General features: G+C 44.9%; 1 protein-coding gene across 2 annotated transcripts in view; it reads right to left on the reverse strand.

Moving 5' to 3' along the window:
* Positions 1 to 220: 220 nt before the first annotated feature.
* The window catches only part of TP63 (tumor protein p63), a 105,879-nt gene continuing 78,546 nt past the window's right edge, over positions 221 to 27,553 (reverse strand). Inside the window, exons 5-14 of one of the 2 annotated variants that reach the window (XM_054386284.1) lie at positions 19,464 to 19,650; positions 17,645 to 17,760; positions 17,209 to 17,318; positions 16,548 to 16,684; positions 15,498 to 15,580; positions 14,445 to 14,581; positions 3,860 to 4,017; positions 2,801 to 2,945; positions 1,756 to 1,849; positions 221 to 517 (exon numbers count right to left, since the gene is read on the reverse strand). In XM_054386284.1, coding sequence (XP_054242259.1) covers positions 221 to 517; positions 1,756 to 1,849; positions 2,801 to 2,945; positions 3,860 to 4,017; positions 14,445 to 14,581; positions 15,498 to 15,580; positions 16,548 to 16,684; positions 17,209 to 17,318; positions 17,645 to 17,760; positions 19,464 to 19,650 — 1,464 coding nt within the window. The remainder of the gene's footprint in view (positions 518 to 1,755; positions 1,850 to 2,800; positions 2,946 to 3,859; positions 4,018 to 14,444; positions 14,582 to 15,497; positions 15,581 to 16,547; positions 16,685 to 17,208; positions 17,319 to 17,644; positions 17,761 to 19,463; positions 19,651 to 27,553) is intronic. The other variant, XM_054386285.1, reaches the window with a different exon arrangement.

Below are 27,553 nucleotides of genomic sequence, written 5' to 3' on the forward strand. Positions count from 1 at the left end.
CCACCTCCTCCCTTCACTCAGCTCTTCCCCTTGCAAGAGCTGGCGTGGAGGTCATGGTCCAGAAGTATGACCTAGACAGCATCAAGGGCAAAACCTAGCATGAGTAGGCAAGAAGGTTCCCTCTGCCCTTCGTCCAAGGGCGCAGTACCGAGCAGAAGGAAGACAAATGAAGGGCTGAGCAGTTCATGGTTGAGGCGGGGTGGAGTGGAGTCTGCAGGGCTCACTCCCCTTCCTCCTTGATGCGCTGCTGTTTGTTGCGGCGAGCATCCATGTCGAAGTTGAAGTCGTTCCACTCATCGCGAGGCGGGAAGGAGATGGTCTGCCGGAGCGTGAAGCGGACCGCATCGATGACTCGCTCCCCCCGCGTCTCGCTGGAGCCCACGCTGACGGTGGAGGCGCCACTGGGGGTGCGCAGGAGGTGGGGAGGGGAGGAGAAGTCATGGAGCTGCCGGTGGTCCAGGATACCCTTCCAGATGGCATGGCGGAACTGCTCTGGGATCTTGAGGCTCACCAGATCCTGCAAGGTAAAGTGGAGGGCTTAACATGACAATCCCTGAGCAAGCTGGGCTCCAGGAGCAAAAGCAGCCTCCAGGCCACCCTACAAATGCCTATTAACTAAAGAAGTTGCTAAAATCCAAGTGGCCACAACAAACTGTAGAAGACAAACCACTAATCTGGAAAGCAGTGGTTCACTTCTGAACAAGCACGTGTAGCCATAAGGCAGCAAGAACTAGTGTCACAAGGTCTGTTTTGAAGTTACACAAAACACACATTCATGCATAAGACACAGTGACCTAAAGCTAGATGTTTGAGTGGACTTGCAAGGCCTCCAAGACAACCTTAGGGAGATCTGCTGGTTGTCTGTGGTGGGTGATGCTGCGCTGCAGAAGTTCAATGGCTTTGAAAATGTGTTTATTTCAAAACCTGAGAAAGGATTTTAGAATTCATTCTAAGCTCCACTATTTGAAGCTCTAACTCCATAGGAACTGCTTTAATTACCTGAACCCAACCAAAACCTAAAAACAGACAAATAACTTTAGAAAACTTGGACTTTGAAGCCCCATCATCTCTGGTGCGGTACCTGAGGGAAGTAATACTTAAACCCTGCGAAACAAGATATCAGCTTCTGAAAAAAATTGGCAACCAGCTTTGGTTAATTTGGGTCAGCTTTCCTAACTAGATTAGCAGTAGAAGGAAGACAGCCCAAGCTAAGAAACATAAGCACCACAGCTTTGCAAAGTCTCAGGGCAAAAAACATGGGACAGCCAGCTCTGAAGAGAGCAATGGCACAGGAGAGAAAGCAGCAACCCTGCAGCAAAAGCCATGCAAGATCCAAAAACCACCTGGGCTGAGATGCCAGTGGCAAGGGAAGATCATTAAGGTAAGTCCAGAAAACAGAAGCAGGGAGGCAAAAACGCAGACCACTTCTGGAAAGCCTACTTTTCTGCCAGGGCATGAGGTGTTTCAGAGAGGTGTAAACTGAAACCAAGCCTTGCAGAATTAACAGGCCTGTGGATTGGGGCCACTTTGGGGCTAAAACAGGGAGTTGAGGGGAGGTGGAGACACTCTTTCTCTGTGCCAGGCGAGGAGTTACACTTCTGGCCAAGTCCAGCCTCTCTTCACCTCACAGTGAGTATTCTGTGCAACAGCCTTTATCAAACTAACAGTATAAAAATATACTGAGTCTGGATTTCTGACCTGTTCCTACAGCAGGGCCAAGAGTGCAAACAAAGGAAATGGTGAGGAATTACTTACATCCATGGAGTAATGCTCAATCTGATAGATGGTGGTCAGCCCCTGGGTCGTGAAATAATCCACACAGGATGAGCAGCCCAACCTCGCTAAGAAGCTGCAGAGGAGGAAGGAAGGATGGAGAGAGAAAAAAGGATCACCCTGGCTGCAACAGCCCAAACCACAGAAAAACCAAACACTCAGCCAACCTGCAGCAACAGGAAACAAAGCTATCACCCTTGGCTTGACCTTCTCCAAGACATCCCAGGCCAGCAAGCCACATCTCTGCCACATCAAACAAATGAGGGAGTCCTTCAGTTTGGCACCTAGCAGACAGCCCTTGTGGCAGCACCTTGCCTTAATCAAGAGCTGGGGCTAGACAGCCTGTATCTTGAGGCATAAAGGTTCACCTGTACCCTCCTGCCAAGTTACTTCACCCAGAAGGTGGCTGAGGGTGTGGCAGCTTGCTACATGGATAGAGAATCTACAGCAAGGGCTAGGGCTCAGACCCATCATGCACACAAAGTACTTCAAGTAGCACATTCCTCCCTAAGTGTAAAAGATAAAAATATATTTGATCTCGTGAAGGAGCTTCTGACCCCAGCTATGGCTTGTTGAGTGGTCAAAGGGGAAGGAAAAAAAAAAATAAAAGGAGAAAGAAAAAGTTAAAAGGAAAGTAAAAAGTGGAGGAAAGGAAAGCCAGAAGAGGAAACTGAAAGAAAAAAATAAAATAAAAAGAAAAGAAAAAGTAAGAAGAAGAAAAAAGGAAAAAAAAAAAGGAAAGCAAAGAGGAAAATGAAAGAAAAAAAAGAAGGAAAAAGAGAAACTTTGGCAAGACTGCCTGACACCCACAGCTTCATCAGTCCAACAGATGCTGCATGTCTCAGCTTTCTTGCAGTCCTAACATCCCTGTTTGTCTCTGGTTTTCAGAGGTGAAGGTTTGAGGCTCGATGTCCAGTGCTCCAAGTGAATGGGGCAAGGGAGCTGGCAGGACCCTTCAGGCTCCCGACAGGAGGCCTCCACTCCCTGTGTGTGGGAAGCGTGCGCCAGGCAGCCTGCTGCCGCTCACCTGACAATGCTGCAGTCTGTGGGGTATGGAGGAGGGGGGGTGCAGTGGGATGTTGAAGGCATGGAGAGGGGAGGAGGCAGGGCCTGCGTGGGGCTGAGGCCATTCATGTCGCCGGTCATGGCCATGTGGGCGCCCATCATGGGAACTGGAGGAGAGAAGGAGGAGCACATTGTTACCCAGGCATCCCCAGACCACTCTTTGCCCCCTGCACAGCACCAAAGGACAGGACCCACAGCTGAAGCAGCCTTAAATCCTCAGCAAAGCCCCACATGGAGCAAGCTCACAGGGAATTTCAGGCAGAGTTGCAATGACTGCACAAGGACCAGATGACAGACAGTCCTTCAGGAACTTTCCCTTCACTGGAGCAACTGTCAACAGTGCTGTCATGTCACCTTCTCTTACAAACAGGCTTAGGAGAAACCTAAGCAAGCCTGGTCTCGGCTTTCCCTGCTGCAGGGGGGGAGCGGGACAGAGCCAGCAGAGTAACCCAATACAGAAGGCAAACAGCTTTGTTTTCAGAGACACTGGGAGTACCCGAAGGGGATCAGCAACAGGTGTGGGCAAGAGTCCAGTGCTTTTGAAATTAAAAAACCCCAAAATAACAAAACTCAGCCCCCAGAACCATGTCTGTCATCCCAGATTTACAGGGCTGCTGGGCACTTTTCAGCAGCCAGGATGAAGCAGGTTAGAGAGCTGCAAAATGTAGGTATTTCCTTTGAAGCTAACAAGTGTCTTAATTGAACCAAGGGGAAAATTTTGCTAATATTTGCATCTCCTCTGCTGGGAAAGAAAGAAAAAACAAGGCTTGAAAGACAGATGACAGCACAGCCAGCCAGATCTGCAGTAAGAGGTGTCTGTTTGCCCCTGTGAGGCTTAGAGCAGGATGCTGAAGACTTGCCTTATGGCACAGCAGCGAGAAATCTTTGGCTCTGCACATTGCCAGAGAATGATTCCAGGCTCCTCAGCTTAACACTAGCCACTTGGAGATGCCAAGTCTCCTTGTCCAAACTAGTGGGGAGCATGCATGGAACAGGAGAAAAAGGAGTGAAGGTTTCTTACTGTTGGTTCCCATGCCGTCAGGGATGGTGGTTGGGGTCAGGGCATTGCGCTGCTGAGGGTTAATTAACTGGCTGACCGAGGGCAGCTTGTTCATGCTGTTCATTTTGCCAAGTGGTGGAGAGTTGGAGCCGTAGGATGACTGTGACTGCATAGATGTCCTGCAAATCAAAGAGACATTAGGACAGGAATCACAGCAGTTGTTTGTTAAAAGTACACATCCAAGGGCCTGGATGCTTATGGCAGTTGTGAGCTACTGCTAAGGAAATTACTGACACTGTGGGAGCATCACAGATAAAGGTCATTGGAGAGAGACTGAGCAGGGAATTCAATGCCAAAATATCTTGGAAAGTTCTAAAAAGCAAATGGTGAAATACTGACAAAGGGAAGCTTCACTTTCAGTTCCAATTTTTTACTTGAGGAATATTTTGTACGTGAGCTTTTTAGTTGAAAAGATCATACACAAAGCCAGCAAACAGCTGCCAAAACTCAAAAAAAAGTATTTTTAAGTTAAGTTCTCTGTGTGGCCAGGGACACTTTTGGTAAGCAGAAGCCATCTCAAACCATCCTAAGTACCCCTAAAACTTAACTGAAGAACTAATTTTCAGATCAAGTCACACTTACCACCTTGGTTTCTCCAAAATTCTTATCAACTCATGTTATCAGGTGTGTATAGGACAGAGGCTGTTTGCACAAGACAGACTCAATACACCTTAAGGATCACTACTGAGAGAGGGTCAGAGCTGCCTGGGGCACAGACATGCAGCTTTTGCTAGTGTGAAAAAGAATCTGGTATCTAAACCCTGCAGGCTGCTTGCAAAAAGGATCAGATTTCTACTAGCACTCAACAACAGCGCTAACCTCCCTCAAGTCCAGACAGCCCCAAACTCTATCCAGTGTATCCATGAATCAGGCCAGAGAGGCTTGCTGGTGACCTACCCCCTGCCCAGCCCCAAGGATCCCAGCTGCAATCCCTCCTTGTAAGCGATCCAGAGCATGAAGACCAGACTGCTTCTGAATGCCAGCCCAGCTCCCAGCTCAAGTTACAGCTGAGGCATCCCATCTGGAGTGGGGTCTTATTTGGGATATGCAGAAAATGGTCATTAAAGTGGGTCCAACAGCACTACTGGCAGAGCACTATCATGCCACAGGAGAGCAGGTTTTTCTCTCCTTCACGCCTAGGAGCTTTGCAAGATGGGCAAAGGTGCTGGGAAATGGGGCACACTTCCCAAGCAACATACCCTTGGGTTGGCACTTGGTTCAGCTATATTATGGTGACCCCATGGTGAATGTGCAAGGGCACATTCTCATCTTATTTCCCATTGGGAAACTTGTTCATCTGGGCATAACTGGTTACACTAATTCCTGGGAACTGGCTTTCTTTCTATACAAAAAGAATAATTGTTACTTCAAATAAGCAAAGTGTAAAGGGAAGAAAAGGCTTATTCCTAGATGATTTATTAAAACCTTCAGCACTCAAGGTCAAGTTTCATGCAATTACATTGTCTCCATCTTCCTGCGCTTTTAAGACTTGCAGTGTTGGGTGGAGAAAACATCTATGCTAACAGGCTGGGGTATCTAAGGCCCTGAAGAAATGTTACCTAATTACACAATTACAGGAGGTACAGAAAGAAGGGTGTGAACTGTCCTTTGGCAGTGAAGATGTAGGACGAGATCCAGCAAACTTCATAGACTCAAGGAAGTGGAAAGCTCAAGAAGCTTCACAAATTAATATCAATGGAAGCAACTCCCAAGGGGAAGCAAAATCAAGCCATGAGGTTCAGACCCAACTTTTCAGGGTGAAGGGAATGATTCAGATCTGAGGTTTCAGTTCACCAATTATAAAAGTTGAGGCCAGCCATGAAGTTCAAGTCAGGTTGACATCAGCGTTAACCTAAGGAGCTTCTGCATCTGCACAATAGGTAAGCAAGGATGTCACCATGTGCACAGCGAAATCCCAAATCAAATCAAAGGCCTACCCAAAAATAGTTAATTTTATTCAGAGAGGTCTTTAGTAAAGTTTTTTTTTTTTTTTTAATTTTAAAGAATGCCTGCTGCTATGAAACAAAATTCTGAAAGGAGGTCAATAGTGGGCCTAATTTTGCCTTTTCCACCACCAGCAGTGATCTCAAGCTAGTTAGGACACTACATATTAATTTGGAGGTTAAAAAAAAAAACAACAAAAAAACAACTACAAACCAAGAAACCAGCCAAAACCAACCAACAATGGAGCAAACACAAGCCAACTCAAAGCACCCTACACTTTGGGAAACAAATGTGCTTTAACATATAGCTTAAGGACTTCTTATCTCATTTGTCCTCATAAGAATCAATTAAAACAATCAAGCTCAAGTGAATAAATCAGGAAACAAAAGCATTTTTATCTCATACTTGTTTCAGCTAAAGTATTCTATCACATAAGCACACATATAAAAGGTTGAGAGAAAGCCATTGAGCCAAAGAAGAGTCCCAAGATGCAAAATTTTATTGAAAATTAATGTCACACATCAATATAGCAACAGCCTCAGAAACACATGAAAATCTTTTTGGTGTTAAACACACAGACTACATGGTGTTTGAGGATTCATTTTAAAATATATTGCCTTTTTTTTCCCCCCTTCTAAATTATTTTTTTTTTTTTTAAACAGGTATTGTAAGAATGTCATGCACAGTGGTTTTCATTAAAATTATACTTGCTATGTCTCAAGAAAGATTAGAAGTAGGAGCATTACCATTTCTTTGATCTCAATGCCAATGAAATGCATTTTAATATCAAGGTATAAGGACTTCAATTAAAAGCCCATTATACTTCTTGGAACAGTCTGATACAAAAGGCACTGAGTCACATTCTGCAAGTGATTTTTCTCACTTCAAGAGGCCATGTAATTATTTAGCCACTAACATTTGTAGTTATGCAAGCTCATATGAGTGCAATCACCTTCAAGGCATACACTGATCATCTCAAGAGGTCAGGAAAGAACTTCCTTCTCCCACATACAAAGCATAGTTCAGTTCATAGGTTACCTTATACAGTTCTGTGCTTTCTCAGCTCACTGGATAGCAGCCCTTCAACAGAGTTAAGAAACTGCTTGGACAGACCTGATTGAGTAGACAAGTCCCAGAGTCTTGGTTCACATTAGATAAGCACACTGCCATGTAAGCAGCCTTAATATAAATGACATCAAAGTTTTATTAAGTGCAAGAGTAGGGCAGCTCAGGCTCAGAGTTTTCAAGATTTCACTCAAGCCCCTATGCCTACAGTTTGCTATCCCTGAAGACCTAGATTTATCACAATGCAGGGAGACCCAAGTGGAATCAAAGCTGTCCAGTTTAGGTCCTGCCTTTCCTTACAGTAAGGATTCTATCCCAAGTTCACAGATGGTCAATCTGCCTATTGGCAATGTTTTTTGCAAGTAAGGCTGTCCAGTGGGCTACATAGCACTGGGATGTCACTGATGTAGTCTAGCAATGGCACAAGAGCGACATGGGTGATGCTTAGTTGAGATCATCTACTCTGAAGGCCCATGAAGCAGGCACTAAAAAGCAGAGAAATGTCTTTGCTCTCCACATCTCAAACATCTGCTATTCCAAAGCAAGCAATAGGGCATCTCTTCAGCCACACAAATGGTCTGTAGGCTTGGTAACTAGGCTGGGAGCATAGAAAGGAGGAGCCCTGCTGGTTACTAGGCTGACAGCAGTTACAGCACATGGACAAGGGTGGCAATAATGATGCCCCTTAGATCTCAGGTATGGGAATTTCCCAAGGCAAGCAGTGGATTCTTTCCAGGGAATGGAGCTATGATACAGGAAGTGGATATACATCAGCTAGTTGACACAGACTGATACAGCCTGCCTGACTGATAAGGTCCCATTAGTCCACTTGGCGATTCCTAAAAAAAAAAAAGCTTACATTTCTGAAGCTCCAGAGATGACAATGAGACAATCAAAAGACAGCAAGGGAAAAGTCTTCTTCTTTTATCTGCAGAGGACAGACTATAAAAACCACAATTGCCTCCAGTTCCAGATTGTTTGATAAAAATGTGTCATCTAACACAACCATTGAGTCACCATTAAGACCAGGTGCACTGTCATCATCCTCTTTCTTTTAACCTCCTTGCCTGTAAAAGCTTTTCCAGAGGACAGAGTGATCTAAATAATTTACAGTATTGTTTGGTAGAAGTCCCAGGTGCTCTATTGGTACAAGAGATTTCCTAGAGGTCAGACTAGATAATGAACCGGAATCTCCCAGCAGAGGCTGTGGCTGCCTTGGATCTTCTGGTGGGCTGCATCTTCAAACTTGCTGGTGGAGAGGCCCTGAAGCGGAGGTCTACATACAGATTAGTGTGTCCCTGCTGCAGTATTTCCATCCAAAAGCAGACAAGACCAAGATACAGGTACAAACCCTCATTGAAAGGGCAGCCTGATGCTGCAAAGCATCATTCTGTGCCTGAGGAGCATTTGCTGTTGAGATGCACACCTCTCACCTTTCTTCTCCCAAATAGAAATGCACAGAGTAAATGCTTTGTTATCTCCAAGTACTACCTGAAGTTTCCAGGCAAAGTAAAGAGGCACTTAGTTTAGCTAGCTTTACATGAGAAACAACGGTTGAGCTGTAACTGTATGAAACAGTCACTGGCAGTATTTAATTAGTTATTATTTATACTCAGTGACAATTTTTGGGGCTCTTCTCCATCAGCCATCCCCTCACACACTGCTATGGTAGAACAAGTCTTTCTAAGACAACAAAAAAGGTGTTCAGAGATAGGACATGGCTTTCACAGGAGACGTTAGTACGAGTCATCACCTGCTCAGATCACAGCTCTGCTGCCTGGAAGCAGATGATGTGATGTTCAGAGATAAGAGTCTTCTCCCACTGCATCAGGCTTTTTGTCTTGGTGGGTGGCCAGGAGGCCCACTCTGCATTTGGGAGGCATCTTCTCTTCAGGCTGTGTGTAACTGCAAGTGTGTCAGAGCTGGGTATGCACCTGCCCCAGTTAAATCCAGCATGGACTGCACTGCAGGCACACAGGTCCCCATCAGTATTGATCCAGGATGCACTTCATGGGCACTAAGCAAAAGTCACTGGTTGCAGCATTAATAGACAAGGTGATCATTGCCTGAGGCTACTTGGCTGAGTCAACTTCAAGGTATGCTGGCACAGCTTTCTTTTAAACATTGATACTTGTAGCAAGGGGGTAAAATGCAGTAGCATTGGTTAGAACTCTAAGGCAACATCTAATAACTCCTGAACATCTGCAAGGAAAGGGGCAAGCTTCAACCTCTTTTTCACAGGTAGGGCAAGGAGCAGTTTTGGACACTGCCCTTTACAACTTCAGCTGCAGAGGGACACTGAACACATGAATGTCATTACACAAAATCTTCAGCCTTGCATTTACCTTGTACAACTCAGCCCACCCCTTGACTCAGCTCACAGAGTTAGGAGTGACCTTCCCAAGTTCAGCAAAGCTGGATTAATGACAGCAGTGCTCCTTCAAAGTCAAATTCACTCATTCTTCCCTACAATTTTATGTATTTTGGATCAGATCTTAAAGATCAGAAAGTGGTAGTAAGAACTTCTACAGGAAAAGTGAAATACAATTGTGCCAGTTCATATAATCACCTCCCTCTGTCCGGCAGTACAAATACATTGGCTACTTGCACTATTACTGCATGACCAGCATTAAAAACAAGTCAAAATGACTATGATAGACTGTTGAAAACACACCCCTTTCCCATCCCCCTCAATCCATGAACACATTTAATTTTAACAACAGAAGAGGCATTTTGAAATTGAGACCTGCTCAGAGAAACTTTTCCGAGTTCCACAAATACAGAGATAAGAGGAAAGAATATCAACAAGTTACAAAAACAGGAAGAAAACATTACACCAGGACAGAACATTGTTGTTCCTGACCTCCCAATGCTATGGGCTACAGCTAAGAGGTCTGTAGAAATGTCTGTTGTTTTTGCAAAGTTTGAGTCCCTTCAGAAGATTACTCTCACTATTCACTCTGTTGCTATCAGGCTCTGTGTTTGCCCCACTGTTCCTAGTCCTGCCAGCCAGGCAAAGTGATCCCACCAGCTCAGTTTATGGATATACTGATGGGTTTGGGGGGCTGGAATGTTTTAGGATGGCATCAGTCTGTTTGGGAGGATCTCTCCTTGAGTCCGTGAGTTCACTCCTGAAGCAGGCCGAAAGGAGACTGTAGAGAAGGAACCAGAGAAAAGAAAAGGTGAATGTACAGGACCCTTCACCAACCACAGAGAGAGAAATAGACACTTTCCACCTTCATGATCACAGTAGGGGCTTTGAAGGAGGAAAAAAATCAGGTGTCTCAGCACATAAAGTGATGGTATGTGACAAAAAGATTTCAAAAGCTGGAAAGCCCCAGATAGAAGCAAGTGCTTGGCAAAGAAGAGAAATCAATTAGTTGATAGGGAAATCTGATTTCCATATGCCAGTCTCGTGGGTGCAAATGGTGCCCCAATACTGTCTCCAGCAACAAATATGAGCAGAAAAAAAAATCACATAGCCAAAAGGAAAACAGAGAGAAGCAGCTTCCACTGAACCCACTTCAATTACTTAAAAACCAGAAGTCGGCTCTAGGGAGAGAAGATGATGTCTGCTGTGAAAGGATCATAGTGATTACATCTCAACTATTCCCATTTTCAAAGCTGGGGAGCCCTCTGCACTAAAGCCGAGGAGTCCCTGGGATTGCCAGAGGATGCTGAAGGTACCATACCCTCAGAGCCAAAGTGAATGCAGCACATCTTCATACACCTAATCCTACACTTTTTCTTGCTTATTCTCACCATGACAATTTTCTCTAACGAGAAAGCTATCCAAGTGCTTGAAGTTCACAATGCATAGAAGCACAGCACTGCAAAACCAAACCAAATCATGCAAAAATCCACTCTCAGTTTCCATATCAAAAAATGAGAATAAGTAGGTGGCAATATGAAGAATATCTTCCTCGCCAGCCCCCCCCCCAACAGCAAGCACTGGGATCCTTGCAATTCCCATCTCAGATGGAGTACTCCAGGCACTGGATAGCTTAGCTCTGTGATAATTCACTTATGTAATTCCTGTAAGCTGTGATGCTTACCAGATTGCAAAGCAGCTAAGGGGTTGGTAGCTGCAGCCCTGCTGATATGACAGAAACATTTGCTAGGATATAAGATCCCATTTGGACAAAAGAGTCCTCTTCTTGCTATCTATTGGAAGACTGTGAAAACTCTTCAGTCAGATGAACTTGATGATCCTTATGGGTCTCTTCCACTTTGAGGTATTCAATAATTCTATGCTACAGTTTATTTCAATAAAGAATGATCTGAAAACTGCTCAGCAGTGTGAAACCCAGACAGGAAATTTTGCTGAACATGAAAAAATATTTTCCAGTGAAAATCCTGAAAGACTGCACAGATACTCCCTGGGAATATTAACAGGAAACATAATTCACAATAGAGTATCAAAAGAAACCTTTCCTGCCCAATGAAGCACAGGCTACCTCTGGTATCTCTGACAGCAGGCATCTTTCTGGCAAATCCATGTTTAAAACAACTAGTGGCAGACCATGAAAAAGAAGTCTTCTAAATAAAAATGTGTACTGCTGTTCAAGTATGGGTCCTGGGATTTGGCAGTGAAAAAGGAAGAACAGAACCTGCAGAAAAAAAAAAATCCAGCTTCCCACCTGTGATCATGAAGGCGTTTGACATAATAAATAGGAGAAAACCATGCACAAAGGAGCAAACAGAGAGAGGAGATGAGACAGAGAATGATTGTGATCTGGCATAATGTGCAATACTGCAGTATATTGCTCATCCTGTGGGACACAAAGCTTTCTGACTGTCACCAGATTTATCCTTTTTATTCCAGAAGAGTAAGGCAGTTGCATCTGCTGGCCTGCAATGCTGGTCTGTATGTGCATGAAAGCAGTTGTTTTCCAAGATGACATATTTTTAAAACTACCTTTCACTATAATAAACTCATCCTTGCTTTTCCTACTCTTCAAAAATAAGAAAGATTTCAATGTTGTACAAATGAATTGGAAACTTCTTCCCACACGCCAAGACAGCTTTTCCACGTTAACCATGGCTTAGAAAAGTAAACTGAAGAAAACCCCAAGAAAATTCCTCCATCAAGGTTTGACTGTAGAGCACATGTGAGTGCAGCTCCATTTTGAAAGGAAATTGCGAAAGACAACTCAGAAACATCCCAGCCCCACAGAGCCCTGCTAGGACCTACAGCTTCCTACACATTTGAACTTGGTCACTGCCTATGCACTTTCCTAGCTCCCAGTTTTAATAAACACTTTGAACAAAAGCAAATAAAATCTTAGAAAGTACCTCCCTACTTATAAAGTGAAAGGCATTATCTTCTCAAGCTAGAACAGACTTGCAAAAGAGTCACCATGCTGCTGAGTTTGGCCAGTCTAAATTCCCCTCTTCCCTGAACACACTGCATCAGAAATCAAGTCATACCCTGGATTATCTAGGGGAAACGACCAAAACCCAACTGCATGTAAGAAGCTATTGCCTGAACATCTATTTCAGCACAGGGGACTCCACTTGATGGCAGGCTGTCAGCAGAGACAACTGCAGCAGCTCTGGGCAAACACTGAAAGTTATTTTTCTCCCCACTCCTGGCATCCTTAAAAGCTCTTAATCTTTCTCCTCAGTATCTGAGCACAGTCAGCAGCTGAGAAAAATGAGTATATAACTGGACAAGTGCCAGAAGACATGCTGAAAGATGTTTCATTTAAATTAAATGGCTGGACATATACATGCTGGTTTTAAAGGTAACACAAATACCAACCTCAGTTGCCAGGAACCCATCCTATTGATATAGGAAGAATGAAAACAGTAGTTATAGCAAAGCAACTGTCAGCACCAAGAGAAAGCTGTCATCTGCTGCTGTCCATTTCTGCTTACAAAACCATTTCTTAACTGAAATGGCTGTAGTTCAGGTGGAGCTTTGAAGACAGGCAGCTGAGCGCACCGAGGCCACAATGCCTAGGAGCTAATAAACATAAGCTATAGCATATACAAGCAGGGCAGATAACTGATTAAAAGAAATAATGAGAATGAAGTGCCATGAAGAGGGGAAAAAAAAAAAAAGTCTAGAGCCCCTGGATGTTCCAGCCATTTTGGCACAAAGCTTTTTTTCACACCTCCACAAGACTCCAGCTGACACTAAAAACACACAGGTCGAAATGTGAACACATGCAGAGAACTGGCAGAAAGCCGTGGTATTGCAGAAGTCCTGAGACAAGGCCAAGGCACCAAAATAAATCCCCATGGGCTCAAGTGGGACTTATGTGGTGCCTTGGCCTCACACTAACCTCTGCAGAGGAATGAGTTATGCCCACAGCCTCCTGACGCGTGAGCTTACCAGCAGGAACGCACAAGATCCTGAGCACTACCGCTGGCGGCTACCTACAGCCCGGGCGGCGATTTTGTGTCACCCGATACAGCAGGTGAAGCAATGCCCGTGAACGACACTGCTCACCCTCTGTCTGGGAAGTCATTCTCTGACCAAGTCTCTGCAACTGCAAAGCTTTGGGAACAGAGGGGACAAATGGAAACCAGACACTCACTTGGCCCTTCTTCTCCCCATTCTCCTGGCAATTACACCACCCAAAGGAATCCTGGTGCAGCCCTGCCAGATGAGTTCAGATAGGGACTATGTGCACCCGGATGGAAAGTTTCTCATGCCCAGCATGGAGAGTCAGTGACAAAGTACTGTTTTTAAAAACACTTTAGGAGTGCACATGTAGAAAGACACTGGTCACAAGGTAATTGTTGTGTTTCACCCTCACTTCTGACTTTCAGCTTCCTATTCTGTAGCTGAAGAACCTACAACATTTATGTCCCATCAGGACTCCAGCCTTCCAACAGCACCAGAGACATAAAGCAGTATGATTCAAGCACTCAAAGTTGCTGCTCAGAGTCTCAGCTCCACATGCTCTTAATAAGATGCTGAGATGGATACTTTGGCACAGGCAAGGTTTGTTGCTCATCTGCAGATGAGAGAAGAGCACACCCACTCTGCACTCCCTAGCTCAGGCAGACACATGTGGCAGGTTTCTGCCTTTGGGCTGCTCGGTGTCACTGCCTGGGTGCTCTGGGCCCTGGGCTCCATCTGGAAGTCAGAAAGGAGGCACTGAGCCTGTTATCCTTCACCTTCTGAGGCCAGGAGATTAATTGTGTGGGATGAAAGAGCAAAGAGGGACCTTGTAAGCAGTCAGGATGCGTGCTTGAGGAAAGAGGACTGCTTTGTCCCATTGCACAGATCGTGAATTCTGGATCTCAAAATCAGTCGCTCAAGTTCTGTACAGAAACCTGGGTTTGGACAAATTCCTGGCATAACTTTTTACCAGCTCTTGCCATGGGGTTAACAAGCAGCCAAGCTGTTGGAAAGAATTGCTCCACTGCACTTCTTCACACTTATGCGGCCCTTGGTTGAGCACCACCTCCCTATGAGCAACTGTGCCGAAGCCTTCTGTGTCTCTCTCCTCTCTCCCCTTTCCTCACTGTCTTCACTGCACAGGTCACTCAAGCAGTCACACAAAGCACACTCAATACTCACTGCTTCTGGAGCAAGTGCTGGTGCTGCTGTTGCTGCTGCTGCCGGTAGGTCTCAATCGTGTGCTGGGGAAGGTACTGCATTAGTTCCAGGGACTCTTTGATCTTTAGTAGCATTTCATATGTCTCCCGTCCCCTCACCTGGACCATAGGAAAAGGAAAGGAGAGAAAAGTCTTATAGGACTGCATCTGTGGTCCTTAGTGACAACTACCTTAACAAGTTCTAGATCAAATCAACTAAACTAAATACTCATTTATATAAGATACACACACAATAAAACCAATAAGCCTTGTGCAAGAGGTGTAGCAGATAATATTGAAGAGCAATAATCTGACACTGTAGGCTAAGGCACATCTTGGGGTTGTCGTATGGCTCAGTGTAAATCAAGGCCAACCAAAAGTAATATTCTGATTCAATCTGTTAGACAAAAAATATCTTTGCCTGTCACAGATATAAACAGATCTGGTGCTGAATCTTACATGCCTTGAGGAAAAAGGCTTGAATTTGTATCTTGCTTTTCCTCTGGATAGAACATGGTTTGTAACATATCCAACTAAATATGACTCATGAGGGAGTAGCTGAACAATCAACTACAGAGACTTCTTGCCCTTTATGATCCTGCACTTAGAGTGCATTCTACTTCTGTCACTACATTACAAAGGAAATAGATATAAAAGCCACAGAAGCATCCACCTTTGTCAGTGAGATGACACTCGTTATCTATAGAGAAAACTCAAGCACCAGAGACTCATAAATAACAGAGGAGAAAACCCAATGAGGTCTCCACAACAATACTTCCATCAGGACAGATAGATCCACTGGGATATTCTCATATGCCTTGCACAAGCCATTCTCCAGCAGCAGCTAATGGAGGGTTTAATATTTTTTTGTCTGAAATACATACATAAAATAGGTAGCTCTGAGAATCTTCAAGTAAAAAAAAATTCCACATCCCATCCTCAGTTCTCTCTGAGCTCTAGATAAGCACCTAATTTGCCTCCAGTCACTGAGGAAGTTATTAAACATAGGGTAAATGTAAAGAAAGAGAGAACTCACTGGTAAATATAAGAGCTCATCATCCGGGGAACGCCTTTTTTTGATAGATGTCATCTGTATGCCATGAGTTCCTTGTCGAAAAGCTGAAAGAACCCCCAAAAGCAGCTCATTAAAAAAAGAAAAGGGAAAAAGGGTAAAAGAAAAAGAGAGATACTAAAGAGATAGGAAGTGCATGGTGAGTTCAGATCTGCAGTGCTTTGGAAGGGTCTCTCTCTGAGCCACTTCAGAGCCAGTTGTGTCTGCAGCTCCTGATCCATAAAGCAGACAACTTTGCAGATATTGGGTGGCCACACTGCTTGGAGAAACACCAAGAAGTACTGGCAAAAGCCCAGCAAAGTGTATCTAGAACAAGCACTGGCCCTCTGGAGTAGAGACTGTGAACTTTGGTATAACAGTACTCATGAGCTGCTGGTGGATAAGTGATCCACAAAGACAAGAAAACAAGTAGGAAGCAGGCACAATTCACTGTGAAAGCAAAGTCCTCTTCCAGTCTGCCACCTGTTAAAACCTGCTGCCTTGTTGTTCAGCCTGGTGCCATCACTGAGCAGATGCTGGAAACCAAAGCTGAGTTTCCTTCTTACATTACACTCTGTAGAGAAGAGAGGCCACTTGCCAGAGCACCTCCAATGCACAGCAGGGTCTGCATGCAGTGGTAATCTAAAGCCTTGTAGGTAGCTGGAAGACGCATGCCACAGCACAAGACACTGGCTAGGAGGATCAGAAAATGACAGCAGTCTCAAAGAGGCAGTAAAGGTTCAGAAAGTCGTTACAGAGTTCCAGTCATATGCCTTAAGAGTGGCAAATAAATACCCTCTTCAACCACTACAGGCAGTGCTGCAAGGAAGCCCACAAGCCCAGACTGTCAAACGCTGTTTGTGAACACCAGCTCAGTTTCAGGCTGATTGACTCTGGGACAACAGACATCTCATGCCCTTCTGCCTCCAAGCCCATGCGCAGCACCACTCCATTCCCACAGCACAAGCAGCAGGGTCACTCTTGCACCCAGTGACAGCAAGGTTTGCCATCTGCCCAGCTCTGCCAGCTACTTACGGCGCTTCGTACCATCACCATTCTTTGTGCTGTCAGAGACTTGCTGCTTGCGGATGCTGTCCTCGTCTGCTTTGCGATCTCTGCCTGGGCAAGCGCAAATGCGGGCTTCGAAACATCGGCGGCCCAAGACTTGCCCGCTATGAAGAGAGGTGAGAGGAAATGTCAGATGGCAGCTCTGATGTGGGCCAGCAGCATCCTTCAGTCTCAAGTTGTGCCAGGGGAGGTACAGGCTGAATGTGAGGAGGAAGTTCTTCACAGAGAGAGAGATTGCCCATTGGAATGGGCTGCCCAGGGAGGTGGTGGAGTCACCATCATTGGAGATGTTCAAGAGAAGCCTGGATAAGGCACTTAGTGCCATGGTCTAGTTGATTGCTTAGGGCTGGGTGATAGGTTGGACTGGATGATCTTGGAGGTCTCTTCCAACCTGCTTGATTCTATGATGCAGCTTCATACCAGACTATGCACAGACAGACCCAAACCTCCCATTTCCCCCTCAAGATGTCCCAGGTGTTGGGCTGCTGCCACGTGCAAAGATTGGAAACATATCTTATGGCCCTTTGCATCAAACTGTTCCTAAGGATATGCAATGCTGCCCTCAGTTGAAGAGGAGCCAGAATGCCACCTTCCAAGCAAAAGGCTACACTTGTGAAGCATTACTTACTCTCTAGTTTCCAGTGTCACAATGATGAGGATCGGGCGACGATTCATACCTCCCACGCAGCTGCTGTTACACATGAAGTTGTACAAGACTGTTGTGAACTCCGTACCAACCTGAATGAGGCAAAGAACATGAGCAGAACAGATGGTGGATGGAAAGTTGTGCTTTTTCCTGCCTCTTCTCTTGTACTTCCACAGCTGTGCTACAATCAGCCTCGCTCAACATAGGCCCCACCATAAAGCTTTCTTTGAAGAAATTAAGAACCCCTGCTTTCAAGGGATAAAGAGGGTGATTAAAAGCTCATTTCTGACAAAAAGGCAAAAAACAATTTCATTGTGATGAAGATGGGGAAAGCACAGGATCCCAACTCCTTTGATTAAGGTTACAACCCCCACCCTTTTGTGTGCTGGGATGCAAACACCCTAAGCTCAAAACATACCTGGGGTGGCTCATAGGGGACCAGCACACTTTGCCTCCCGGTGATGGGGTCTTCTACGTACTGGGCATGGCTGTTCCCTTCCACCCTGATCAGATGGCTGGGAGGTGCAATCTGCCCTGCAAGGGTAAAAAAAACAAGAGACATTGTTCAGTGAAGTCATGCACAGGGTAGTATCAAGGAAAACCTGCACAACTGACCCAGAGGTCTGTCAAAAGTCATGCCTGCCTGCCAGCCCTTAGAGCATCCCTTCACAGGGTGCAGATAAAGGCAACACAGACTTTCTCAAGCTCATGCTAGACACTTGTGAGCGAAAATGAACATGGGCTTTCCAAGGTCTCAGACTGAACTAGTCCAAATGTCAGCTAAACTGCAGCTCATGGCATCTCTTCCAGCCGATAACTCCATGTGGATGTTCACACCATGTGAAAGTGTTTCTTTCCCTTCCACTTATGCATGCACCACAAATTCCTTCAAGTCTCAATTACTACTTTTCTCCCCATCAATGGCTAGCCCTTTTCTTTTCTGTCCCATCAGTCTTGTTCCCAAGGAGCTAAAAGAGATTCAAGCAGCAAGAAAAATGTGTTTAATGAATGGTCAGCTTTAAATAAAAAAAAAAAAACAACAAAAATCAATCACTTGCTTACAGCAGCAGCAGAAGGGAACATGATCTTCTCTTTCTAAGCCTCTTTCTAAGAATTAAAAAACAGTTTCCTTCCTGAAGGTTTTTCTTCAGTGTTTCTACAATACACAGCTAAATTCTGAGAAGAGAAGCCTGTTACGGGTTTATCCTCAAGAATTTGTTTTGTGTTCAAACTGTTAATTTCTTGCATGAAATACACTGTATTTCCAGAGAGTTATTTCAGAGTAAGAATGCATGGGTTTTGGTTTTTTCTTTCTTAGAAATCCATTATTAAACTGGTATCACTCACCAAAAAAGATAAATCTGGCAGAGAAGCATTTTCTAGTATGAAAACCTGTTCTGAAAAACTGTCTCACTCTACTATTTTACACTCCCAAGTCCTTCCTTTATTTTGGGTTTGTCTAGCTGGTTGCACTGAAACCAGCAAAGGGATCCAGGCTCCTAAGACATCCTTCTAACTTAGACCAACTGGATTTTTTTTTTTTTACAGTAGGAGATAAATAATGTGTGTAGAATAAAAACACATGCTCATCTGAACTCATGTGAACTTAAGTGGACAAGGCCAAAACAGAGCCCAGCCCATGAGTTTGCAGAAAACCCCAGGATGTTTTTAAAACAGCTGCTCCTTCACTAGCATGCAGAGCAGCAAGATTAAAACATTAATACTGAATTGATACCATTGAATCTACAGAAGGCTTGCCTATAGTTGATGCTGGCACTTAGTGTTGTCCTGCCAGAGATAAACAGCCCCTCTGTCTTTGAGGTATGGATTAAGGACTGGAGATGATATTGCATCCTGTTATTAGATCCCTGTCCCAGCAGCGTGGAAGCCCATTCCTGAGCACAAGAACAGCTGCTTTGCATTGCTGGAGCAAAACCAGAGCAGGGAGAGGCTGCCAGAAGGGCATTGCCTGCCATGGGGACAGACATCCATCCAACCTGGGCGGGCATGAGGTTTATTTCAGTACTTTCTTACCAAGGACATGCTTGCATAGGGACAGCTAAAATGTAGCTTGAAGCTTTCTGATAAGCACAGGAAATGAAAACCTGCACAAGACATTGCAGGGATGTCTGCTCCCAGCAGGTTTGCTGTGAAGCTGATGCCAAATCCCCAGACTGGCCACTCATCAGACAAACAGCTTTGGAGAGGTACTGCCAGCAAAGCATCGCCCTCCTTACCTTCATTGAACTCCCGGCTCAGCTCATGGTTTGGGCAGCGTTTGACCACTTCAGTGACGTGTTCAGCTTTCTTGTAGACTGGCATAGCCCTGATAACAGCTCCCTGAGGTGGTGGGGTCATCACTTTGATCTGGATGGGACATGTTTTGGCAATCTGGCAATACAGCTTTTTCAGTTCGGTAGAATACTGGATGGGGAAAAAAAAAGAGCAAGAGCAGGTCAGAATCCTCAGTGAGAGGTGTAAGCATGCCAGAAGGATGAGATAGGTTTGCACACACAACTGAATGCACCAACTACTGCGTGTGCATTGCATTTGTTCACACTTTCAGAAAAGTAGCAAAATCCCTGGACTTTTACCTGCTTTAGAGTATCAGAGTACAAATCTACATCTTAGTTTTCCCAAAAGGCAAAAACCTTCAGCTAAAGAACACCACTTTTACACGAACAAATAACCTTTATTTCTCTTCCAAGGAACACACAATACCTGCCTTACAAAACAGACATTATTCTTTTCACAGCACCCTGGAAACACTGGAAACCACACACAAAGTGTTTCATCCTGTTTTGTAAGAAGCCCTCCTGCTTTTGCAGAGGAATGAAATAAAACCATGAACCTTGGAGCTGAACAGTATCTGAAAGCAGGACCCTGACCAATTTGGCAGTTGTACCAAATCTGACATTTTAGTCACCTTTTGAAAGCATCTCATGCCCATGACCACTTTTGTAGCAATTTCCACACTCCTAAACTCAAAGTATTATATGCCTACAAGAGAGGTAAAAAATGAAATTATTTTTAAGTAATCAAAGGCCAAAAGAGTTGAACAACCCAAAGACCAGGTCCATGGTGAATCCTAGTTTACAACCCAGCAGCTGGCTTCAAAAGGGAGGTTGTGACCATGCAATGAATACCTGAAGCAGAACAAGATGCTCTTATTTACTGGGGCAATTTGGAGTGCATTAGATTCTCTCCTTTAAGATGTTCTCTGAAGTGTGTTCACATTGGGAACCTTTACTCAGCAAAACCCTAATGGCATGAGCCTTGCTTTCTGTTAAAAAAAAATGAAATAAGGGCATGTACTAAGCAGGAAGGGTTGCAAGGAAACCATAGTTCAGTACCATGTAATCTGAGGCATTTTTTCTGGATGTCCTCCATGATTCTCCAGTCTCCTCTGCTGTACAAGGTTCTTCAAAGCACATCAGTACTCATCACTACTCCACTCCAGTACTCCATTCAGTTTTCTCCCAGTGCTCAGATGTTCATGAACAACACAGAGCTCTCCTAGTAACTCTAACCACAGAACCCACAGGAATTGCTAGCATTTCCCCCCCTCCATCTCTTCAGTACTGCAGAGAAAGAAAAGGGAAAGCCTCAAGGTAGCTGTTTTCCAAAAAAAAAAAAAAAAAAAAAAAAAAAAAAAAAAAAAAAAAAAGAAATCTAGCAGGTGTGGCCAATACAGCCTCAGTTCCAACTGTTCAAACAGAGCACCAACAGGTTCATACCAGTTGAGAGCACGACTTAGCCATCCACCCTGGCAGGATGGGAAGAGCTGGCGCATGCAGGGCTGGGTGGCGCGTGACGTGGCAGCAGAAAGATTAACGAGTGATATTCAGGGATTATTTGCATTTCAAACTGTACACATTGCTAACATAGGAAAAAACAAAGTTTGGAGAGACACTGGGGAGGGGAGAGGGATTAAAAGTAAGACAAGCTGGTCCCTTTCCTCCTTACTCAATGCCACCCTGCCATATGGCAGAGAAGATGCTTCAGGTACTTAAGCTAAGAGAAGAGGAGGCGGGTGGAGGGATGTTGTAAGGAAGAAAAAAAAAATTCTTTAAAATGCAAAGGCCAAATTGTGCAATGTATTTTATGTGCCTGCAGGCTAGAGATTAAACCCACAAAGGATTTACCCAGCCTGCGGAAATGGGGAACATGCCAAACAATTACAAAAAAAAAAAGTTGCGAAACAGCTCTAGATGGTGATTTATATCATACATCTTTTTAACCTGAAATTCAGTATTGTTTTTTAATTAAAAAGCAATTCCTTGCTGAAGGTAAGAGTGAGCTCACTATGTTGTCTTTTCATCTCAAGAGGTAGGAAAAGAATCACTTATATTTGAATGAGGAAGAAAATTTAGAAAGCATTGTTGCCCTCGACATGTCCGTTTGCTAATAGCATTGTGAATGTTTCAAGGACAGAAAGCCTCAAAGATCTCAAAAAGCCAGCTAATTGCTTGGATGCCTTAACATTGTTGAAGCATAAAGAAATTGGGCACCCAAAGGCGATGAGCTGAAAGAAAAGCATAAGTATGGAAGTGTGATGGCGCAGGAAGGGCAGAGCACACCCCAGGAGCCAACGTGTCCAGTGTCTGCAGGCATTTGGAGAATTGAACAAATGGAAGGAGATACACACCCCTCAGTCATGGATCAGGAGTATTGGTGTTGGCTGTAATTTTGTGTATAATATATTCAAAGCCAGAAATCTGGGGTTACAAGAAGAGGGGGGGAGGAGATAAATAAACCAAAAATAAAAAACACTGCTTCCAGAAAGCTAGAAGTGCTCAACACCAGCATGAATGTCAAGGCTCCAGATCAAGCAGTGTGGCCCCTCTGCAAAGGAAGGGATCTGTTTGTTGTCCACCCTTCAGCACCCAAACTGTCAGACCCCCTTGCCTACAACCAGCAAATGAAGGCATCATCCTTCATCTTAAATGCACAGAAAGGAAACAGCCAAGAGCGAACACATTATGATGAACAAAGTAATATATGTCTCTAAAACACAGGGCAGACTCATGAGAAAGAAGATACCACCTCTGCTTTGGGACATGGTCAGGGAGGCAAGCAGCAATGCCCAGCACAGAGTCAGACAAGACTACAGGAGGGCTGTGCCACCTTTTTGCCACCTGATTGCAAGAGTTCAAACCTCACAGGCAGTATGCAGGGCTTGGGCATGTGGCATACAGCCACGATTTCACATCTACCCCAGGGACGGCTGCCTGTGAGCATGTAATCACCGAGCAGCAGGTCATTTAACACCAGTGTAAATCTGTCCACGGGGTACCTGCTGTCAGACAGTAAGGGCTTGAGTTTCCCACTCTGCCAACTTTGCTGCAACCATGGGTAACCTGACCCCCAGCCATCTATTGGCATAAATAGATGTGAACAAGTAGGTCATGGTGGCTTCGTACTGGATCAGTGATAATTGCTATATCCACGGAGCAAGACAGGATATTGTAGATAGATTTCAAAGCAAATAAGCTTCAGAAACAAAACCCGAGGCAGGAGCTGTCTGGGCCTTCAGAGAGTGCCTACAAGCAAAGGTCACCACTCTGAGAACAACTGCCTCTCTCCATTGGTCCCCAAACCATCCCATCTTGCAGGAGGTGACAGTCCCTCTGCCCACCATTTTGCTATGTGAACTGACAGATGCTCATTGTTTGTGGAGTAAGATCATGAGATGAACAATTCCCACAAAGACTGTTAACTGACCCACTTCCATTTCTTGCTTGAGTAAAACACCCTAAATGGATTAGGAGCAAAAATACCAAAATGAGCTTGACCCAATCAATAAGCCTATCACAGTTAGCTAGATTACAAAAGTCATTATCTTGCAGCAGGAACAAAAGTTGAGTCAACAGCCTGAGGAGTACAAACACCACTTCTACCAGACACTTGGACCACAAAGTTATTTAAAACAAGAATGGAACCTGGTGACGTGTTATCCATTCAAGAGGGGAAGGAAAGAGCTTTGATTCAGACTTTTCTTTGGGGTTTGAGTCCTGCCTGCCATGTCCAAATAAGCAGATTTCAATAGATTGCTAAGAACAAAAGTGAATTTAGCTTTTTGTTTAATAATATGTTTCAAGAGGAAAGAAGAAAACATTCCAGTGCCTGCAGCTCTGCCCTCTCCCCACCTGCCTGCACAGACATACTATATTACCCACTCTTGGCATCTTGGCTGGTAATTCAGCATCACAATACACACATGCCAGCTACCATCAGGCAACACCTGTCTGATTTCTCTGTGAGCCCCTTCTCCGGAAGGTGAGTCAACAAAGGCTTTAAAAAGAGAAAATTTACCTCTTGAATGGAGAACTTTTGCTAGAAAGGACAGAAGTCTCCTGGAAGTAAGCATTTGGTGTCATACAGGCTGCGATGACTTTTCACTGAGTGTTCAGTTCTGCTGCAAAATTCTGATGCAGCGAAATGCCCCAGACTCTGCTTTGGAAATCTACCTCTAATGCCTGCTTTCCTGTCTTGATCTAGCCGAGGGATTATGGCCACTAAGTCTTTAAAAGGAGCAGGGTTCAGTCTGTTCTATGAATGCTGATGGATGTCAACTTGAAGGTGATCCCAGAGGCTGGCTTATGGCATGACAGCTTCACAAGAGTCCCCTGCTCAGAACAACAGATCTTTCAAATCTTTTGCAAACTTCTTTCAAGTAGTCACATTTTAGCTCAACTCGGTTAAACGCTAGATTAATTTTATTTGACATTTTCAAAGCCACCAGCCTACTGTGCTTTCTTCTCTGCCAAACTAACTCCAAGAAAGGGGGGGAGAGAGGGGGGAGGGGGAAAGAACAGGTTAGAAGAGTGGGAAAGCAACACTTACTTGCAAAGCATTCACAGATAAGAACAAGGAGAATCACAAAGAAGTAGAAAATTATCTGCATAATGTTTGTTCATTTAGAGAAGAAAAAAAAGGCAGTAGGAAGAAACGAAGCTGCTTACTAAAAATAAAAATTGAGATTTATGTATGTACCTTACATGTTTTTTGCTTTGAAAAAAAAAAAAAAAACAACAAACCTCTTAGGGGCAGGACGGGACACCACATATGTGTGTGTACCCACACACACACTCTTAGAACTGACTTGTACCCAGAGAACACTCAGCGGGTAAGCCCCAGAGGAGCTTTACCAGGAATGCTGTGGACACGGAGGTCTCCTGCCAGATTTGACATTCAGCTCAGTGTAACCTTAACACCACTGTCTAGTAGTTGATTTACTGTAGCTCTAGAGTGAGGTTCCTTATCTCATCAGGCTCCAAAGAAAAGTGGACAGCTTGCTGCTAGTAGATGTAGCAGACATGCAAACCATGGGCATGACTCATTGGTCCAGCAATCATCAAACCTGGTGTGCCTACTGGTCCACCACACGTGACAACAATCTGTAGCCTCACAGTCCACCAGCAAGATATGCCTGAAAACATCCCATGAAATTGTGTAGGCTGGAAAAGACCTGTAGGATCATTGACTTCCATCACTAACCCAACATGCCCAAGTCCCCTGCTAAACCATGTTTCTAGGCACCGCTTTTACACATCTTTTAAATCCCGCCAGGGCTGGTGACCCCACCACTCCCACGATCCTTCGCAGGGGAAACCACCATGCGACGACCAGCCAGGATGGGTGCTTTGCAGACATTTACCAAACTTCTCCACCCTGCGGCAAAAGAAAAAAACATGTCACTCGCTTTTCCCTCTTGAGAAAGTGCAGCGACTCATACAAGGGTGCCCGCATTTGCGGAGGCTCAGACTTCATTTTCAGGCTCCTCTGCCCCCTGCCCGTCGCCGCGCCTGGCCCGCCGCGCACGAACGGTGCTGCTGAGCTGTTCAAATCCTCCCTCCGAGCGCTTTTCCCCGGCAGCCGCAGCCAAAGGCCGCCTGTTGCCACCTGTCAGTCGCAGGGATTAATTACCTGCGCCGGGCTGGGAGCGGCACATTCCTCCCTGGCCTCACCCTCCGACATGTTGACATCAGGCAGGTGGGCCCCGAGTCCCCCCTGGCCGGCAGCGCGGAAAGGACCGGGGGGTGGAACGCGACCCACGAACTGCGTGGGGACCGGCAGCGCCGCCAAAACCGCAAGAGAAACCGGAGAAGCGGGGAGGAGCGTGTCGGTGCAGCACCGCGCTGCCCCGGGGCGGGCGGCACTCCCAGCACCGGACCGGGGACCGACGGCAGCTGATGCTACGTCTCTGAAAAGTGGGGGGGGGAAGTTAGAAAAAAAAAAATTAATCTGTACCTATACGTCTGTATCTGTGTGTTGACCTGCTTAGATAAGCGGGGAAGGGGAGGGGTGGCAAGAGGGAGAACCGAGGAGACTCGTAGCCTGTATCCCGTGCCAGTCCCCTCTACTTGCAGCCCCTATGCCCCCGGCCGCGGCCACCCGAGGGGCTCAGCCCACGGGCAGGGGTTCGGGGGACTCACTGCTGCCCACCCAGCCGCTGGACTCTTGCGCTCGGCTGAGCCGTCCCAGCTCCTATGCCATAGTGTGGGGTGATGTAAAGGGAGAGAAAAGAATTCCTCACCACCACTCCAGCAGCTGTGGAGCTGCATGCACATCTTGCCCTGGTAGGGAAAGCCAGCTCTCTGTTACCCCCTTTCTGCTCAAAATCCTCTTTCTTGTTTTCCCATCCAGTCCTCAACCAACACCCTACAAATACCTATACCCCCAGCCACGCAGCACAGCTCAGGAGGGAGTGCTGAAAACAGGCTAGAAGAGGGACATACATAAATGGTTATGCTGGAGGAGATTCCCTGAAATTCCCCAAAACACTGAATTCAGAGCATCTGTTATGTTCTCCCAGCTTTGGGAAAATTATCTCATTCATTCATGTGACAATACTTCAGCATCTCACTTGAGGCTCCCCAAAGATTTTAATTCAAAACTATTTTAATCAGGAGGCATGATCTGCTTTAGGAATATTCCTACCTAACATTGCCAGCAAACCCACAATGATAAGAGAAATAACACTAGTATTTTCCCATTACTTCCCATGCTACCTTGCACTGTGAAACAGCAGTAAATTTGAAAACTTTATGTTCAAGGGTTTTTACATTTCAGTTTCATATATACAGATTTACTTCATCAGTAAATTAAGATCTCTTTCTGTTTGGTTTTAAGCACTTGAAGATCAATTAAAAAAAAAACCCCAACTACACAAAAACCCCAACCCAAACAAAATAAACCCAAACAACAAAAATAAAACACCCCCTCTCCCCCAGCTAACTGGGGAAAAAAAAAGAATCCTGTTTCAAGAGGGGAAAAACACAACAACAACAAAAAACCCACACCCAAAACTCTCATGGAAAATTTCAGAAGCTGTGAAATATATTGCACGGATATTTGGATCAAAGTGATGGCTCTAAAGGAAGGCTTTACTACCTGGTTTTATTAGTTAAGTTTTTTTCCTTTGCTGGTCTTTTTTGTTTTTTTTACTTTTTGAAATGCATTTCTTTAAAAACTAAACCCATAAGACTCCTGCAGTCAAATGGCCTTACCTTGTGTACCTAGCTCATACTCATGTATCACAGCCAGTTTCTTGGCTAATTTCTAAACTGAAATTTCAGGAGTACCAAATAAGTTTCAAACAGTAAGGATACCTACTTATTTGCATTTCTGATAAATAACTTTGCACCAGAAACTTTGGAAGTGAGGTGAAGGTATGAAAGAGGAATAAATGTGCTGAAAGCCAAAGCTGAGCATCTTCCCCCATGGATCACAGTAAGTGCTCGCTAATGGCAGGGTCCTGTGTTACAAAATGTGGGAGATTTCACTTGAATGAGGTAACTTCCACAGTGAGCATTTATTTTGTTATTACCCAAAGTCTGAGGCACACTCCCAGATTTCTTCTTGCAAACCTAAGTTTATACACAAACACATGAGATTTATCCCAATCCTAGTGCAGCTCTTTCTAATGCAAAATAACTGGCCAAAGCACTCATGCTTTGCAAGCCTACCAGGTTCTGGAGGCTGTGCTGGTTTCCAGAGGATCAGAGCATCTCCCCAGATGGTGACTCTGCTTACCTCTGTGGTGTTATTTTCATAGGCTCTGCCAGTTAACTGACAGTAACACAGATAATTTTCAGGCCATCAGTAAAACACTGACTGTGTGGCATCTGCTTTCTCAAAGGACTTTTCATTAGGATCCTTTTGCGAATAAAGCCTCCCATGAATGGGGCCTCATGCTGCATTGTTAAACTTCAAGGATTGGGGCGTTATTTGTGTTCTTTTGTTATCATTATTTTTTGGAGTGTAAGGGCTGGACACAGACTCTCTTCATCCCGTTCAACTCTCAGCCCCTCAGGTTGATATC

The sequence above is a fragment of the Indicator indicator genome, chromosome 13 (genome assembly GCF_027791375.1).
Source record: "Indicator indicator isolate 239-I01 chromosome 13, UM_Iind_1.1, whole genome shotgun sequence".
NCBI lineage: Eukaryota > Metazoa > Chordata > Aves > Piciformes > Indicatoridae > Indicator > Indicator indicator.